Genomic DNA, 17,622 nt, shown 5'->3' on the forward strand with positions numbered 1-17,622 from the left:
CATTGTTTCCTCTATTTCTGTTATCAAATAATTTCTCTACCTGAATCATTTTTCCTCATTTTTAGAAATTAACCTGTTAAGCAGAGTCTGACTGCAAGAAAGCTACAGATTCTTTCCCAACTGTATCAGCCCCAGAAGAACATTACAGTGTGCATGCTGCTAGTTATCTTGCGGACCACATATTTAAAAAAAAAAAAAAATTGTTCTTGATACTCAGTATGAAGCATAGCAATGAAAACAAAGGTGCCAAACTGCATGCAACAAACTTCAGCCCCTGTAATTAACTCTCCACCCCTAACCCACCTACTGGTAACAACTCTTCAGCCAGTTCCCATCACCAGCAATTTAAACATGCCCAGCCCACATGGCACAGAACAGCCCATGTTCAGACTACCACGTACTCTCAGCCTCCAAAGCACGGTGGCCACATGAAAACCCAGTCAGGAATGCTCTTGGTCCCTGCCTATAAATCATTACAAGAAGAAGTACCAGCTATCCCAGGCCAAACAGCACCAGGAACCACTCTTTACAGTTTAGCACTAACAGCTTAGCTGCAGTGCTCATGGAATATTCCCTGTCATGAAGTAGGACTTGTACAGATACAGCTTCAGTTTGCTGGGGGGGGGAGAGAAATCAACTATCAACTCTTGGTTATTAAAATGAGGAGCAAAAGATGACCTTCTAATAAAGATGAACTTCCAATCTCTTTCGCTTCCTCTTTCAACCCAACATGCCAATGAAATTCAGTTGCAGAAAGCCTCTTGCATTCATAATAAATGGAATAGAAAAAGATTACATTCCATATATTGTAAGAAGCAACAAATTTATGCAAATGATATGCAGTAGGAAGTGAGACAATAAAAGCATTGTGAGGTACCAAGCAGAGTCAAATGCACAGAAATTATGTAAAGGAGGACATGAATAGCTGGAAGCAAGTTTTTGCAATCCTCCAAAATCTTTGTTTTCAGACTAAATGTATCTTCAAGGCATTGACAGTTCTTTTGAGTTTCTGCTAAATTTAAGTTAAAAATATAAAAATCTACCTGAGCCCAGGCTTTAAATGATCTCATTCTCCACTCATAAAAATCAATACAGTTGCTAATTTTCTGAATATGAGTTGAAAATTCAGTTTCTTGGTTTAGAGTTATAAGACACATTAAAAAGAACTAAGAGATAAAGCAGTGTTAGCTGTCAAAAAAAAAATAAAAAAGGAACAAGTAACAGCCTCAAATTGTGGACTAGAACATTTCCCAATCATTATACAAATGAGATTATTTTTGACTTTAAAATGCTAACTAGCTCCACCAAACCATTTCATTCAATTGGAATTGGAATGTGCTGGAATATGAAAAAACCATCACCACTTTAATGTTAAATTCCTATCAACTCTCTCTCTAAATCTTTAGCATGAGTCAATCTTTTCTCCTACCTCAAAACAGCTATGAGAAATGTTCTTCCTTCTAATAAAAAACCAAAAGGAAAACCATAAAAAAGGCAAAAGCAAGTAGGTTTCAGACCTTGCTTAGGTAATCAGTGAATCCAGAGAGTCATACATTTCAAAGCAGAACTTGTGTTCCGTTAGTTAACAGGTTACAACACACCTCAATAAGAAATACATTCGTCACTCAGGAACTACACTGGCCATTACTTTCAGTCATTAAGAAACAGAATGCAACTAAGAGCACCAAAATAAGAGACTGGGGAAAACAATAGCCTTAGAACACCATCACTTACTAAACCAGCGTGATGACTTCATGCATGGCACGCACGATGCAGGGTAATCTTAGTTACCCCATCACCATCAGCACTGCCTCTGTACAAGGAGGTCCTGGAGATGGTGTGTGCGGGCAGGTACAGGTCCAAAGCCCAAGTGAAGCACATGTGCACCACAATGCCAACAGCTAAAGGAGCACTTTTCTATTCTGCAGATGGAACTTAAGAGATGCACCTCCCCTGTCCCAAAAGGACAGGGATACACCATGGAAGGGACGCCAAACTTTCAGGGACATTATGTAAGGACGCTTTTGATCATTCTTTCTAGGACTCGGGTTACTCATTGGTCATGTGGCAAAGTGGTTATTGTGGTCTTTACTGTCCTGGTCATAGACTGTCCCAAAAGGGCTTGCTTCAAAAGACTGTGAACCATTGCTCAGAGGTTTTTGACTTTTAAAATCCATCAGTAAATCTCATTTTTCCACAATGAAGATTACAACATGTATTTTACCCATAAAGCTTTCCACATTGATGCTCCAGCAAAAGAGTGTTTATGCATTCCTAAATCTACAAGCAGTTACTCAAATTCACTTTCTGCTATCATTACAAGACACACTCAGCAAAACCTAACACAAGACACGTCTCCTCCCTTTGTTCTGTTCCTCTCCAAAGCAATTGGTTCTTTCATGGATGATGAATTACTGAAGCCCAGTTTAAACGTACCATGAAAGATCTTTTATTAAAATCAAGATCTAGACAAAACTTGCAGAACATTTATGGATTCAGAAAATTTGAGCTACCAAACCAAAAAGCATAAAGCAGTCTTGCACCAATTTGGGCTCTTCTTTTAAGTCATATTCCAAATGAAACAAAATCCAGAGATGTAGGCAATTCTTCAAAATGACATGTGAAAATGACAAATATAAGCTTCCCTGAAAGTATGTCTACTTTACATTGAATAAACAATTCCCTACCATTTTCTCTCTCCAGTTCTCCAACACTAACTAGAGAAGGCTAATTATGCATCTTTATCTATGAAATCATAATAAAATAAAAATCCATAAACATAAAAAAAATTAGACCACTTTAATGCATTCTGATCTGGATCCTAATAGTTTATTAGAATAATTTTTCAGACCTGGTGTCTTATATGCAGGTCTGTCACGTGGGATGGGATGAGGCGCATGCTCTTTAGAGAGACTTGACTCTTCACAAGAAAACCTGCCAACAACACCATAAAAGCACTAACTATTGATGATACAATCCATGTACACGCTCTAACTCACATATGTGTGTATAGGAAAGGGATAGCTGAAAATGGAAAGCGCTTGTAATAACGACAGAACAGAAGCTGAGACCTGTTTTAATGCTATTAGGTGTAATTTGAAAGCAGTAAATTCTTACAGGCACACAAAAAAACCCCTCCAATCAATGGAGAAAAACATTCATTACCATTCAGCATCTCAGGAGTATGACCTATCCAGCAAGGATTGATTCAAACGGTCCACTCCAAAATTTATTAATCAGCTATTTCACATGACAGTGATGTAATCTGGTAAGACATCCCTCAAAATACATTTGCGAATCTAAAAATACAGAACATCATCTCCCCTCCTTCAGATGAGAGTGTCCTAACATTGTAACACTGAAGCTATAAAGAGTGAGAACTTACCCATACTGGTGTGTATATCTGAGGGTAAGGAAACCTAAACTGACACTCAGAATTTTGATGTTCTGAGGATACTTGTAAGCGCTTCTAGGCTGAATTAATTTAGGTGAATAAAATTGTTCACCTTCACTCTGTCTTACACAACCTAGAGGAACCACCATCAGAAACTACTTTGTCAGAAAAGCCACAACTGAACGTAGATGTTAATTTTGCTTTTCATGTACAAGGTCTCAAGGGCAGGCTTTTCTGTTGATTAAAAACAAAGCTGAATAGGGAGTCAACATCCAGGTGCTCAGATACAGCCAAAATGATAATTCATTCAGTTTGTGTTCAAGGCCACACACACATATCTCCCTGAGGCATATCATCTTAGTTAACAGAAAAATATAAAAGTCAGCTACTATTGAAGAAAAATAAAGTGAGCACAAACTTACAAAATAGGGAAAGGTTGCTTTTTGCTATAATATAAAGGAACAATTGCTGTTCATACCAAACACTTTCATAAACAGTGAAACTGGACACATGCATATTGTTTAGGTTTATCAGACTTCAGCTATTTATGCATGCAAGTCCAATCTCATGCCTCCAACATGTCAGAAACATGGCTCATTTTCAGAGATAAACAAACTGGCTGTGTGGAACTTGATCACAGCTGTTGCAATAAACACATCTCACTATTCAGTGCTAGCGTAATCCTACCCAACAAAATCTTTCATATGCAAGCTGCCCGCTGAAAGAAAATAAAGCCTCACACCCAGAAAATTAAATCTGCAAACTGGCCCAGACTCCCAGCAAAAGTCTATCAACATACCTCTACCCAGTGACTATAGAACTCACAGACTTACATGATCTTGGAGACTTAGCTGAAGTTTAGACTAATTTTTCAGTAATTTCAGCTCCCAAAAGATGAGTCTAACTGAAGTTACTCACATAGCATTGATAAGATTGGAGAAAAAACACTTCGAGTTAAAGACTAACCTTGGACAAATCTGCAACCTTGGAAGCACCATGAACATGACCTTCCCTTCTGTGAGTAGCCATGCTGTGGAAATTCTTACAGATGAATAAGGGAACCCATTTGCAAAACAGAAAGAGTATGGACTAGTTCTTACAATAGATTAAAAAAAGGAAAAATATGCCACTATTTTCTGAACATGGAGGAAAAACTGTGATGTGATTACATAGAGGAATTTAAACTGTGAATGTCCATCTGTAAGTAAGAAAGAACAATCAACATCCACATACAGCTGATCTATATAAAAGACTTTTTCTTAAAAACATCTGTATCTCACATCTTAACAACAGCTAATTTAAAAAGGAAAAAAGAAATCATCCATCCAAATAAGCATATTTTGCAGATGACTTCAGAAAGTTTGCAGATCATTATACAAGATTTTGTTTTCACTTGTGAGACATGCAAAAATCACAAGGCTTGTAGAAGCAACTCAGACCATGAATGTGCAGGTTCACTGCAAACATGGACAAAATCTGACAACTCAAAGAACTTCATTCTTTTTTTCTTTTAAGTTGCTGAAGGTACTTACAGATCCTTCCAATATTATTTAGTGAATTATACGGACTGCCTATTATAAACAATGTGCTCCGTATATCTAGTAAGCAATGGTCAGTGCCTAGCAGGGAAACAATCAGTGAGCATGAGCATTAGCAGATTGAACAATCAGAAAATGTCTCGTTTCATTGTTTGTTAAACAGTTTACTGCTTTCCCTCAGCTTAATCCTTTCTTGTGTACTCCTGTTTAGGCTTCATATTTGAAACATAGCTGCATTAGATTATAGTTGCCTATGAATGTATACAACTATATAACTATTTCTATCAATTAATTCAATGCCTCAATAAATTGAAAATCAACTTGATTCTTTTTTGTCTTCCAACAAAGCCTGCTTTGAAGTTTGGAATTATTCACAATAATTTCCAGAGAAGTTTTCAGCAAAGAAGTCTTGGTATAGTCAGAAAGAATGACCTTATTCCATCACAAACTGAACACAGCAGCTGTGCTGCTGGCAGAAGATCTATAACATGCACTCATGGTGGCTTTACTGCCTCCATCAAAATTCGCTATATACTGATCCAAAGGCACAAAAAGCCTTTTTCTTATAGCACACTCTCCTTTTCACTTCTGTCTGACTCTGGATTGGAGAAAAAAAAGTCTTGTGGATGGAATGCTTACTGCTTTTCAAGTATTTCTTGCGAAAATGCCATTTACACCCACAGCTGCTGCTGCCTTCTCTTTCTCCCTTCTTTTACAAGACAAGGAGGGGGAAAGTACAGAGAGAGAAAACAAACTGAAGAATTTCTCAAGACATTTAAATTAACACTTCACTGTGTTATATTTTTTTTTATAATTAGGCTCATATGACAGATAACAGATTTTGATTTTGTCCTGATAACTGACGAGACAATTTAAAACTTGAATCTCGCAGGGAAAGCACAGAGGCATGGAAGTGTAACAAACTCAGCTTAGAGAGGAAAGGTCTCTCAGGTAAAGTTCTTCAGAACATGACTATGTTCGCACTTTAAAAAAAAAAAAAAAAAAAAAAAGGAAGGAATACAATGACTTAATTTGATGAAGAGTTGGAAAGTATGTTGCAATATTTTCCTTCCAAACAATACTGTTATGTAACTTTTCTAAGCTTTTTCTGTTAACATGCAAAACAAATAAACAAATTCCTTGGGAAAAAAAGAAAAAAACAAACCCAAAACAACCCCCCCCCCCCCAGTGCCATATTGGAAAACTTGCATCTTAAACATCTGTTTCTTTATTCACTTTTCAGGCACACTCTGACAAGCAACTAAAAAAACCTGCCTGTCTGCCCCCTTCCCCAACTACTTTTCTTAGCTGGAAGAAGCATAAAACTCAATTATGCTGGGAAACCAGACATGATGGAAAGCACTTAGGATACTTTTTAAACAAATAGGAAATTAAAAAAACTCTTTACAGGGCTCATATGTATTCTATCACATGAGCCATCAGTGGCCCCCATTTCTGCCTTCAGAATACAGAATAATTTTTTCCAATTAATATATTTATAAACAAAGACATAGTGGAAATGATTAGATAATATGTTTGAAGAGAAAGGAGCTCTCCCTAGCCACATATATGGAATGGACAGAGAGGCAAAGAGAGCCTGTGTTACTTGCTATACAAAGTTTAGAAATAAACAACTTTTAATTGAACATGTCTTGCTTTTGAACAATCTTGTAAAACTCCCAATGGTTCAAATGCAGAGTGGAAGTACACCAAAAAAGGATCATTGTTACTCTTTCACTTACATTAGCAAGCCAGTGCTGAAGAATAGGAAGGTGCAGGGTGAGAAAGCCAAGAAATTAGGAGCAGCGACTAGATTTGCAATAAGATTTGTTTTCATACCCTTACTACTTTCTCACTGTAACACCACCCTGATTTATTAAGATAATACTCTTCACATGTGACACATCACAGGGCAACCTCCACATACAGGGAAATCCATAACAAAATCTTGAAAACAATACTTTTTCTTTTCTTTGATAGGCAGATACTTCTCTTAAAAAAGACAATGTAGTTCTTCAGGGAAAAAAAATGCAAGAGTGTGTCATCACTCAGCTATTTAACCTCTGTGCACTCCTATATTTCTTAGATATACCCCAAAGACAGTTATCTTTTTCTTTGGCCACAGCCTTTTGGTCAAGGGCTTTAATGAATATATCTGAGAAGGGCCATTGAGTGTCACAGTCTTACTGAAAATGATAATATTCAGAGAGACACTGAAGGAAAATTCACACCTGCATAAGCCCAATATACTGTGTCAAACCAAAATAAAACGCTTGCCAGGTCAAGCCCAGAAATGTAAATTCCTTGACCAATATGAACACAATTTATTTAACTTTTTAGGAAGACTGAGGAAAAATTTTTAAAGTCTAAATTATTATTTCCCTTATAAACATTATCATCTCCATTTAACTACTGCACTAACGTACAAAAAACTAAGCTACAGAAAGTGTTTCAAGAAAACCCAGTCGGAGTTTTGGATCCCACTGAAATCAGTGCTGGTTGGGAACTTAAACACTTTTCCGGGTTTCATGGTATCTACCATTCAAAGCCTATTAGTCATGGAACATGCTGCTATTATCAAAAGGAACAGATTGCTCCACATCAGCTATCTATGGTAACTCTGAGTGTAAATACCTGCTGGCACATCCTGTGGCTCAGTCTGCCCACCGCGGTCACTGTGTGTGCACAATACCGGATGGGAAGGACGGCTGGAGGGAAGCTGAGGACTGAAGCTGTAGCAGCTACAAGAATACTTAATGCTTGCATGTGTTCCTGTGTTCCTCAAGAATACTCTGCTGCAAAATACCCTTAACCATTTTGCTTAACTGTGCTTGCATTAGATCGAGCTGAAGTAGATTTTTTTGTCAGTAGGATCTAAATGAGCAGTTTTGCAACATTTTTAAACATTCTCCTTTGCTTAGCAGAGCTAGAAGAGATTTGGGGAAACATTTAGTAAGAGCTATTTTAGGTTTTACAAAGGAAGCTCAAAAGATTGAAACATGCTGTTCTATGCCAGACAAAAATTTGAGTAAGTTTAAATTTGGATGTTTGTTTCTGAGACAACTATAAACGTCTCACAGCACTTATATATTAACTTTTACATTCAACCAGCAGAAAGAATCAGCAAGCCTGAGTCTACCTGTAAGAATAAAAACTATAACCCTAAATAACATTATAATAACATTATCACACAGCATTTTTACTGCAAAATGGAAATATGTCATGAATCTCTAGTAAAGGATAGTCCCATAGTTGTATAATGGCCAAAGAGTGATGGATTTCCAACATTGTCTTTGGAAAACAATCCTGAACTATGCACAGGTTCCTGAAGACATCTGGGGAGGAAGGTAGTAGGAAGGAAGCAATAATCACACAAAATGCCCCCCTTTACTAAAGATGGTTTTAGACCAAATCAGAATCACCTCCCAAAAAAGCCGTAGTTCAAGAATACAGGGAGCCACGGTGAAACTACTTCATTGTTTGCAAGCAGTAAGGCCCAGGTGCAGACAATCAGCATTTTCCCTCTGTGAGGCTGAACTAACTCTGCAGCAACCTGTGAGAGAGGAAATCTAAACTTTGTCTTAAAAATGGCAGGAAAAGGAACATCACCTGAAGTATTTTGTGCTTTTGGACTTTTTTGTTTGGTGGGGCTTTTGTTGGTTTTTTTTTTTTTGCTTGAATTTGGTTTTCCTGGGAGTGGAGGGCTGTTTTATTAAGACTATAACTGTATCTTGACAGTGGTGTTTTGGAGAACCATGCACTCTTTTACAGCCATGGAAAATGCATGTAACAAATTGCAGAGTTAAGATAAGAAACCCATGCATGAACTTTTTCTCTTAAATGCCTGTAATATTCTAGAATTTTGTTTTTTCACTTCATACTCTGCCCATCAAATGTTCTGTCCCTCTCCTTAATTCATATTTATTTGTCACCTGTTGTTTCTCTGGTCCCACATGAGTTTTTGATCTTTCTTTCTCTCTGCCCTGTAACCCTGGTGCCTGGTTCATCTCTCCCTACTTAGAAGGATTTAGCAGGTCTGTTTCCTTTCCCTCTTCCTTTGGTGGCTGATAGGTCTGGTTGATTTACCCAATACCTCTTCCTTTACAGTGTTTCTTGATTTCTCTACTCTGCTTATATATCAACAAATACACTTAGGAAAAAAAAATTGTCTTTAAAGTGAGAAGGTAGAATCACTCATCTGTGAAAGAGGATGAAAGCCTCAGCTCAGTATCAACACAAACAGTATTCAACTGCCCAGTGAGAGAACAAAAGCAACAGGCCCAAGGATGTCCAAAGTGGCTACTTAAAAACCACAGGTCACATTGTAAAATTCAGCTTATTTGGAAAATGAAATAATGCTTGTATAGCTGACCCATTTCAAAAATCTTGTATTTTGTGAAGAATTTATGCAACTTCTAAAGGCAATCTAAGAATTCAGATCACTTATACTGGACTTCTAAATGAAGGTTATAAACTACTGGATGATCATTAGAAAGACTGTATAGCTTCATATTTAACCACAGTTAGGAGAGAAATAAAGAAACCAGAACTCTGGCTCATATCTAGTTCCTCAAATGTTTCAAATGAGAATAATCATAAATAACAGTACACCATCTATGGGTTCCTGAAGACATCTTCCAAAACCAATCACTATCCAACAGGTTACATCTGCTAAGAAGCCTGTTTCCCAGACATCAGCAGTGATGGGTTCTTCTTCCAGCAGTCAAAATCAGCTTTGTTTTTAATTTAGCAAACTTTCCTCTTTTCAGAAGGTGGCTTACATTATTTCTGTAATGCCAGTCAAGGAAGCTTGTATATATATTGTGATACAAGAATTATTTTTTAAATTCAGCCCTAAAAAATATGTATACAATAACATTTCTTAAAACTAATTCATATATTTGACTATTTGGTCCAGCCTTTTGAAGGGAAAAGCCCTTCTGGTTTCAGTGCTATTAAAAAAATAAAAGTAAAGGCATATAATCTGTCACATGAACACTACAGATTTTACTAAATTGGTCCAGTTCCTCCTCAGTTTACTGTATTGCAAGGTCTGCTCTTCCCAAGTTAAAGTGAAAAAATACTTTCCCTATTTTTTTAATGTATTAGTCAAAACATACAAGGTAGGCAACATGCATTCCCCTTTTGGAAAATACAGTAAAGCACAGGTGGCAGAGAAAGAACAGTCTTTAAAAACAGAACAACAAATCCAAACTCATCGTCCAAAAATTTGAAAGTACTTACACGTGTGGCTTAAGCCTCCTACAAGTGCCTGTGAAATATTTGATCCAAATATAAAGGGAATAAAATGTATTGTGTGTACACATCTCTGCAGTGCAAGAGACAGGAACCTGAAATGTACAATGCTAACATCTGGAAGAAACTGTAAGAAGTATCCAGAGAAGCAGATTTGTATCTTTAAAATCCTACTTGAACACTAGGATTTGCAGCCCTCCCATTGTTACACAGTTACAGAATCCTTCACCAAAGAAACTGTTAGGACTTGATTTTCATACATCCATCTACAGGGAAAAAAAAATAGTTTACTAAAAGACAGCATCATACAAAAATGAACCTCAAGACAGATACTTTTATCTACTTTTCATCCTCAACCAATACACCAATCACATATGATAACAGTTGGCAGGATATCTTCAAGGGAAAAGTAATCCAAGGTCAGCTCATGAAAGGAAGCTTTTACAGGATGACAGAGCTACTGAACCTCCTTTGGCTGCTGATAACATCATTGTTGTCAGCTCAGCACTGAAGCAATGATTCCAAACATGGCATTAGTACAATAAGTTCCTTCACACAGTGTAAGAAGGCAGAAAAATGCCCAAAAGCAAAATAAGATTGCAGTATTCCAGCAGCCTCTTCTCAAGGACATTTGAAGTACATTTTACTGGTTCTACAATCACAAAGAGAGGCAAAAAGCAGAAGAAATTCACTCCTGACTCCAGGCCTTTCCAAACACCAGTCCATCTTCTAACTTTTCTTAACTCCTGTAAGACATCTGTCTAAGGCTCAGTAACCCAGCAGTTGCACGGTGCAGCCCTGGATGTCCTTTCAGTCAGCATCAGACACGAGTAAAGAAACTACTGCCCATTTCTCAATTTTCTATGGCCCAGGTGTTCATGTTTCTCCCTCACTGTTTTTATCAGATAAAACTGTATTGCATGATAACACAAAGCTCTCCACAGCATCTGAAATACCTACTCAACCCCAGCAAGGAAGCTGCACTGTTTACATTGCATTTTACATTCTTTTTCAGCCACACTTGTATTTAATAACAACAAGAACAAAAACTGAACTTTTGTAGCCAATATTTATATTTTCCATTTGGCACTTCTGATAATTTTTCTCACAGAGTAGAGCTAAAACTGACTTGGCAAGCTGGATTTATCAGCATTTCATCTGCTAAACCATTCCAGCTAGAAAGCCAACTATATTGTCAACAGTTTTAAGAAGCAAACTTCTACTTGTATTATGTGAGAAACTCACAAAGAACACACAATCAAAACAAACAAGAAAATAGAAGCAGAGAAGAGAGGGGGGGGGGGAACCCAAACAGTTCAACATTTAAGGAATTGCTATTTGTAATCCCTAAAATGGAAGTTTATCTAGTGCCAAGTACTTTAGAAAGACAATTTTCTTTTTTAAACACTAAATACACTTCCCAAGTTCCCAAAGCATCTTCCACACTACTGTACCAGGAAGGAAATGAAGCACAGCCAAGAATTTCACCTACAGTTCTGTAATTCCCCAAAGTGACAGTTTTTCAAATATTGATTCCCAAAAGTAAAAACAATCCTGTGCTCATCACTACCAGAAATACAATTTTTACAGGACTAACTTGGTCTTACATGATAATTTCTGTGAAAAACAACAGAATTATACAGGTCAAAATTTCAAGAACAGCTGTACTGAAAACAGACAAAAATGAAATTTGTATAATTCTGAAGACAAAACAGCAGTAAAAACTGATTTTAATGCCAAAATATGTGATTGTATGCATGTATAATGAAGCATTTGGATAGCTTTGCTGTGCACTGTATTTATTTGTAGTTTTAATAACTCCTTGTTTATTAACAGAGTTGTAATAACATTCTATTTTAATACCAAATCCTTCAATCTTCTTTTTTAGTCAATCAACCAAAGCTTGGATCTCAAGATGGGAGTAGTCTCCACTAGTTACAAGAGATTTCTGATGCTTTATCAAGGAAAATATCTCTGAACAATATGGTATAATTAAAATTTTCTTTCCATTAAAGATGTGATTACTTCACTGTTGATCCTCTCAGAAGAATCACCTCAACACTCTTACTTTCTTTCAGAGCTTTCTCCCTCCCTAGATCCTGATACCTGCTCCTGAAAAAAATTCTCATTTCTAAGATAGAGTCCTCAGATCCCCACCATTAATGATCACTACCAAATTTAATATATCTAATGAAAGTGTGCATTGGTTGACGAACAAGGGTATTGCATTCCCACTGCAGCTACTTTAGGCAAAAGGACTGAGTACTGTGGCATTACAAACAAAATAATGAAAAGAGGGGGCAGAATAGAAAAGGAGATCTCATGTATTCTACAGCTCATTATCTTCCTAAAGATGTGATTCGGAAGGACAAAATGGGGTGGGAACATGGACATGAAACATCACTCACCATTTCTTGAGATGCATACTTTGGATCTTCAGGATCAACTGACCAGTAGCAATAGTCAAAGCTGAAGGCCACAGTTTTTTCTCTTGAGTCCCAACTGCTATCAAGCCTACTGTCAACCTTACAATAAAAGGAAAAAGACAGAAAGACCAAGTCACTCTGAAGCTGACCCAAAAAAAACATTTTCCAAGCTAATGGGAAGTTTATCAGTATCTGTATTATGGAAAAGGAATGGCAAAAAGTTTAACCTCTTTAGTAAATTTTCTTTGGTGCTTAGAGTGAGGTGGAGACATCCATGAGAAATCTGCTAGAGCATTTTTACTGAAAGGTTCATTTACTACAGCTAAGGTTCTCCAAGACACATACAATAGATGCAATTCAGCTAATCTTTATAAATTCTGTGTATTGGCAGGAAAGCTTTACAACCCTTTTGATATTTCTCTGAAATTCTTCTGTTTCACAGAGAGCTACATCACAGAAATGAGGCCCCAAATGATAAGACAAAAACAATTTCCCCATTGCATAGTTGAAGGTGTCTTCCACAGTTTCCCCTTTGCTTTGTCATGGTTGCAAGCTAATGCTTCTGTCACTGGGACTGCACAGTCCAAACTCAACCTTTATGGGCTAGTAACAATGACAGTGAAACCTTTCTAGTACAACAGTCGACAATTACTGAAATTAAAGGAACTGCGTAAGCCTTTCTATATAATCTTGCCCAAGTGATGGATAATAAAACAGATAAGCTTATGAACACTCAAAGGAGGAGAGTAATGAGTCAAAACAGGATACAAAATTAACACCATATACATGTAATTTTTATCTAATTGGTAACTTTGTAATAACCTCGACATTCACACTAACTTAAACAGAAAAAAAGGATGCAGGCTCCAGAGCTCTCAAGGAAGGTGATGGCTACACTCAGTTTATTCTTATAGCTCTTGGTCTTTTACCAAGGCCTGAAGTGTAGCTTTTACACCTTCTGCTCTATTTCATGCAAATCAGTTGCACTCTGAAGGGAAATATGAAAGGAGGAGAGATACAGGGAAAGAAATTATCCAGGTGTTAGTAACAGTAAGATATGCAAAAATCCTAAACGGTTTACTAATAGCTTCGAATGATAGCATGCAACAGGACTGCAGCAGCTTAGACAAATATAACATACAACTACTAGTTACATCCCCTCTCAAAAAAAACCCCAAAACCCACGAACTAACCCCAAATCAAAACAATCCTTCCCCACATTTTTGTTGCAGTAATTCTAGGGCTGTGCTGGTTTAAACCTCTCCTTTAATATTTCTATTAGAATGATCCAATAGCCAAGCAAACAGAGAAAATTATCAAGATATCAGGATCCTTATACGGGAAAGAGAAGATAACAAAAAGCATACCTTTATATTTCTGACTTTCGCCACTCTGTCATCAACTTCTACAATCACTCTTCCTCCTTCTGCTCTCTCTCTGGAAACAGAACATATTTTAAAAATGCATTGAAAATATAAAGAAACTGAAAGGTGCATGTCAAATTTCTAAACTTCAGAAATTTATGTTTACTTAAGCAAACTGCAAATCAGAACTATAAAACAGATAATTCAGATATACACAGATAAGACTGCGACATGAAATAGCATTTGCAGCTCTGCATTCAGGAATCTCAACAGCAAGGGGCTAAAAAACCCTTAAGACTGTGGTGATTAAACAGATTCAAAGTGTTTTTCCTAAATACATAATTAAGATTTTATTTCTTAAGAAATTTAAGAGTTGTTGCTTTAAATTACAAGGAAGTAGAGTGGAGTACTGGTAGACTGGCTATGCTTTGTGGAGTAGGGATCAATGTCACAGACTTGTGAGCCACAAGAGTCCTTAGGTTGCACTGTCTGATTTTTACCACTTAATCCAAAGCGTCCATTGTAGTCCTCAAGAAAGCACTCTTTAGAAAACAAAAAAAAGCCAAGCAAACAGTAAAACCAAAAAACTGTCCTGAAATGTAAATGGACAGGATTGTTCCTAAAGTGCAAAGGACTGTGCACTCATATATACTGTCTAAATCTCTCACTGGAAGCAGCTATGACTAGCTACAACAGACAACTTCCACATCCAAAATGAATCATATTAGAAAAGAATGAAAAAAGGATGCGGACAAAGAAAAAAAAAAACCCAATCCCCTCTCTCCCCCCTGCCAATAAAAACAATTTTGTCCTTAGTGCAGTTTTGCCAAACTTTTTTAAAAGTTAAGGTGAAGACACACTGTCATTTGAGATTAGATGTATATATATCTCCTGATATTCAGTTGGATCTGTATCATGAGGTCAGCTAAAAATTAGGTCAGATAAAATAAGAGTTAGAAAATTCAAACCCAGCTTACAACTGCTCTTTCATGGCCCTAGATCTTTGACAGATTGCTTTACGTGTGTGCAGAAGTATTTAGTCCCCCACCGATTACAATCTGCCTTCACTGAGGGCTCTACCTGCCAGGTGGCACAAAGCACAACACGCCTTGCCTTTGGGTCTCTCCACTTCTCAGTTTTTACCCCATGCTTTCTGTACCAAAACAGCATTCAAAACAATGCCTTAGGACACTTAAGACTTCCACGAAGACCATCACTGCAGCATTTGAACTTTCCAAGCATAAAGAGGTTTTAAGCACATTCCTGAGCACAGCTGCTCCCTTTTACAGATAGAATTAATGCTTTACCATAAAGTCTCTTGCTTCACATTACTGATTTTTGAGGTACCCTCCTCAGGTAACAGGCTGAACTTAGTATTTCCTGTAGTACATACTTACACGTGACACTTCACATAGAAAATACAAGCACAGCTCCCAGAGATTTTAGTTAAGCTGTGAGTGTTCAGCTGTTCAACACATCAATCACCCAAGCCCCATGTCAGATCCCAAGAGAAAGGGAAACACATTATGTGCAGCTGGGCACCAAATGTTGTGTTATGTACGGCTGAGTACAGAACAGAGGCCTCATCAGGCTCCCCAAAGAACAAACAAGGAATGGTGCCTAAGGATACAGGCTGTGAATACCTATGTGGAAATGTGCAACTGATGCATTTAACCTGGACATGTGTTTTTTTATAGATATTTTGACAAGCAAATGCTTTCCAGTGTAAGTTACTTAGGCGACTTACATATTCAGCTACAAATCTCTGCCAAGTGAGCTACTGGACAAAGCCGACAATTACACCATACAGCAGATCTGATTTAAGAGGCAATGAAACATTTGGACAGAATTTCACAATATTTTAAGAACAGCAGAAGACAGAAAACCAGAGGGATCCTTTAGGAGAGAGCTTGCTTCGGTTACACATACTCTTTCTTCAGTGCCTAAGCATGATCTTGGTCTTACCCTGCTTCTCAATCCCATGAGCATCCTTAATTTTCAGTCCTTAATGCTCCAGTTTTATCAGCCTAAATCGTTCATCGAGTTCCTATCCTTCCCCTCCTATGCACACACGTCATTCCCTACAGGTATGTGCTATGTGTTCTCACTGTTATCACGCCCATCTTGCCCAGGGCAGTCTTCAACTCTCTGCAGGTCTCGTGTCCCTTCTCCTACTGCACTGTAGCTAGTCATAGGCTGATATCTCTGCTCCAAAGGTACATAATCCTGCTCTTTTTGTCAGTTCTTCCAATGTCTAATGCAAGTTTACCTGTACACTTCACAATTAAACCAGTGTTTCTTCCTGGGCACAAGATGAGCGAACAGATTACTGAAAATAAACCAGAGAAGACCTTGTTCTCGGGTCCCATTCCTGGGCTTCATTTGTGACTTAGACAACACTGAGCTCAGCTTATTAAAGCAATACTCACACAGTGAGGTTTTTTTACTTAAGGGGATGATACAAGCATGATTTGGTCAACACTAGAGAATTCAAGTTCAGAGAAAGCAGATTCCTTAAAACTTTTACCTGCTATGCTATTACAAGTCTTCACTGAACATGTTAAAGAGTTTTAATTATTTAGAACTTGGGTAGAAAGGGGTAGATTGAGATGTGAACCACATAAGATTTCAAATTTTAAAATCAATTGGGGAATTCAAATAAAAGGTCCCCCTAAGTAGCTTTTATACATTTTAAAACATAATTCCCCATAACCTTATCTCCTGCAGCAGCTGAACTGCTCTGAGTGAAGCTTAAAAATAATTTTAAGAAATCTAGTCTGAGGCAAGCATTCATGAATACAACATTTGTACTCAAACGGTTGAAATCTGGAAAAGCTGTTAATCATTTTAAATGCCAGGGTATTCTAGTTGCAGAAGTAAGGCAACTTCAACAACAAACAGTGTTCTCAACCCAAGCTGTAATAGTTACATGAAACTCACTGCCTTCAGTCCACATGTGTTACATATAACCCTACAAACAAGTGACTTTACTCTGTGGCTTCTTATAGACTGACGCTCTCAGTCTATAAGAAGCTACAGTCTTACTAAAGATTAAAGAAGAAATCCCAAACATAAAATCTTTGAGATACAAAAATTTTCTGGATATAGAAAATTTTATACTCATATTTACACATCTACTTATGTTAAAATAAACATAAACCCAGTAAAATACAAACAACACAAAATGAAACTGTCACCTTTTAGCTGAAGGTATAAAGGATTCCACATTATGCAGACATAAAGCTCTGTGCAGCAATCAAGTACCTTCGTTTGAGTTTCACAAAACAAGAAAGCCACCAGAGACAGAACCAAAATCTCCCCTTACTCTAGGTGCATGGTCACAGCACCTAGACTTTTATCTTAACTCCAGACTGCTGCTGAAAGAGGCAATTTCTCTTTGCTGCTCCAACCTCCCACATGTGTTTCTACTTTCTAGCAATCACACACCCAGGCAATGACTCAGATCAGCTGAGATCAGGGGAAAAGCCCCACACCAAAATAAAGAATCAAGGTGTCACAGGACTTGCAAGCCCTTCCAGAGCACTGAGCACAGTGGTCACATAACGTGATGAGCCAAAGCAACAGAAAGGGCAGGAACACGTGGTGGTGGGAATGGAGACCCCTCCCTTCTGCTGCAGCTTACA

General features: G+C 37.5%; 1 protein-coding gene across 2 annotated transcripts in view; it reads right to left on the reverse strand.

Moving 5' to 3' along the window:
* The window catches only part of STARD9 (StAR related lipid transfer domain containing 9), a 101,389-nt gene that overhangs the window by 73,543 nt on the left and 10,224 nt on the right, over window positions 1–17,622 (reverse strand). For both annotated transcript variants that reach the window (XM_032111531.1, XM_032111529.1), the window contains exons 2-3: window positions 13,982–14,051; window positions 12,597–12,713 (exon numbers count right to left, since the gene is read on the reverse strand). In XM_032111531.1, the coding sequence (XP_031967422.1) occupies window positions 12,597–12,713; window positions 13,982–14,051 (187 nt within the window). The remainder of the gene's footprint in view (window positions 1–12,596; window positions 12,714–13,981; window positions 14,052–17,622) is intronic.

This window comes from Corvus moneduloides, chromosome 6 (genome assembly GCF_009650955.1).
Source record: "Corvus moneduloides isolate bCorMon1 chromosome 6, bCorMon1.pri, whole genome shotgun sequence".
Taxonomy (NCBI): Eukaryota; Metazoa; Chordata; class Aves; order Passeriformes; family Corvidae; genus Corvus; species Corvus moneduloides.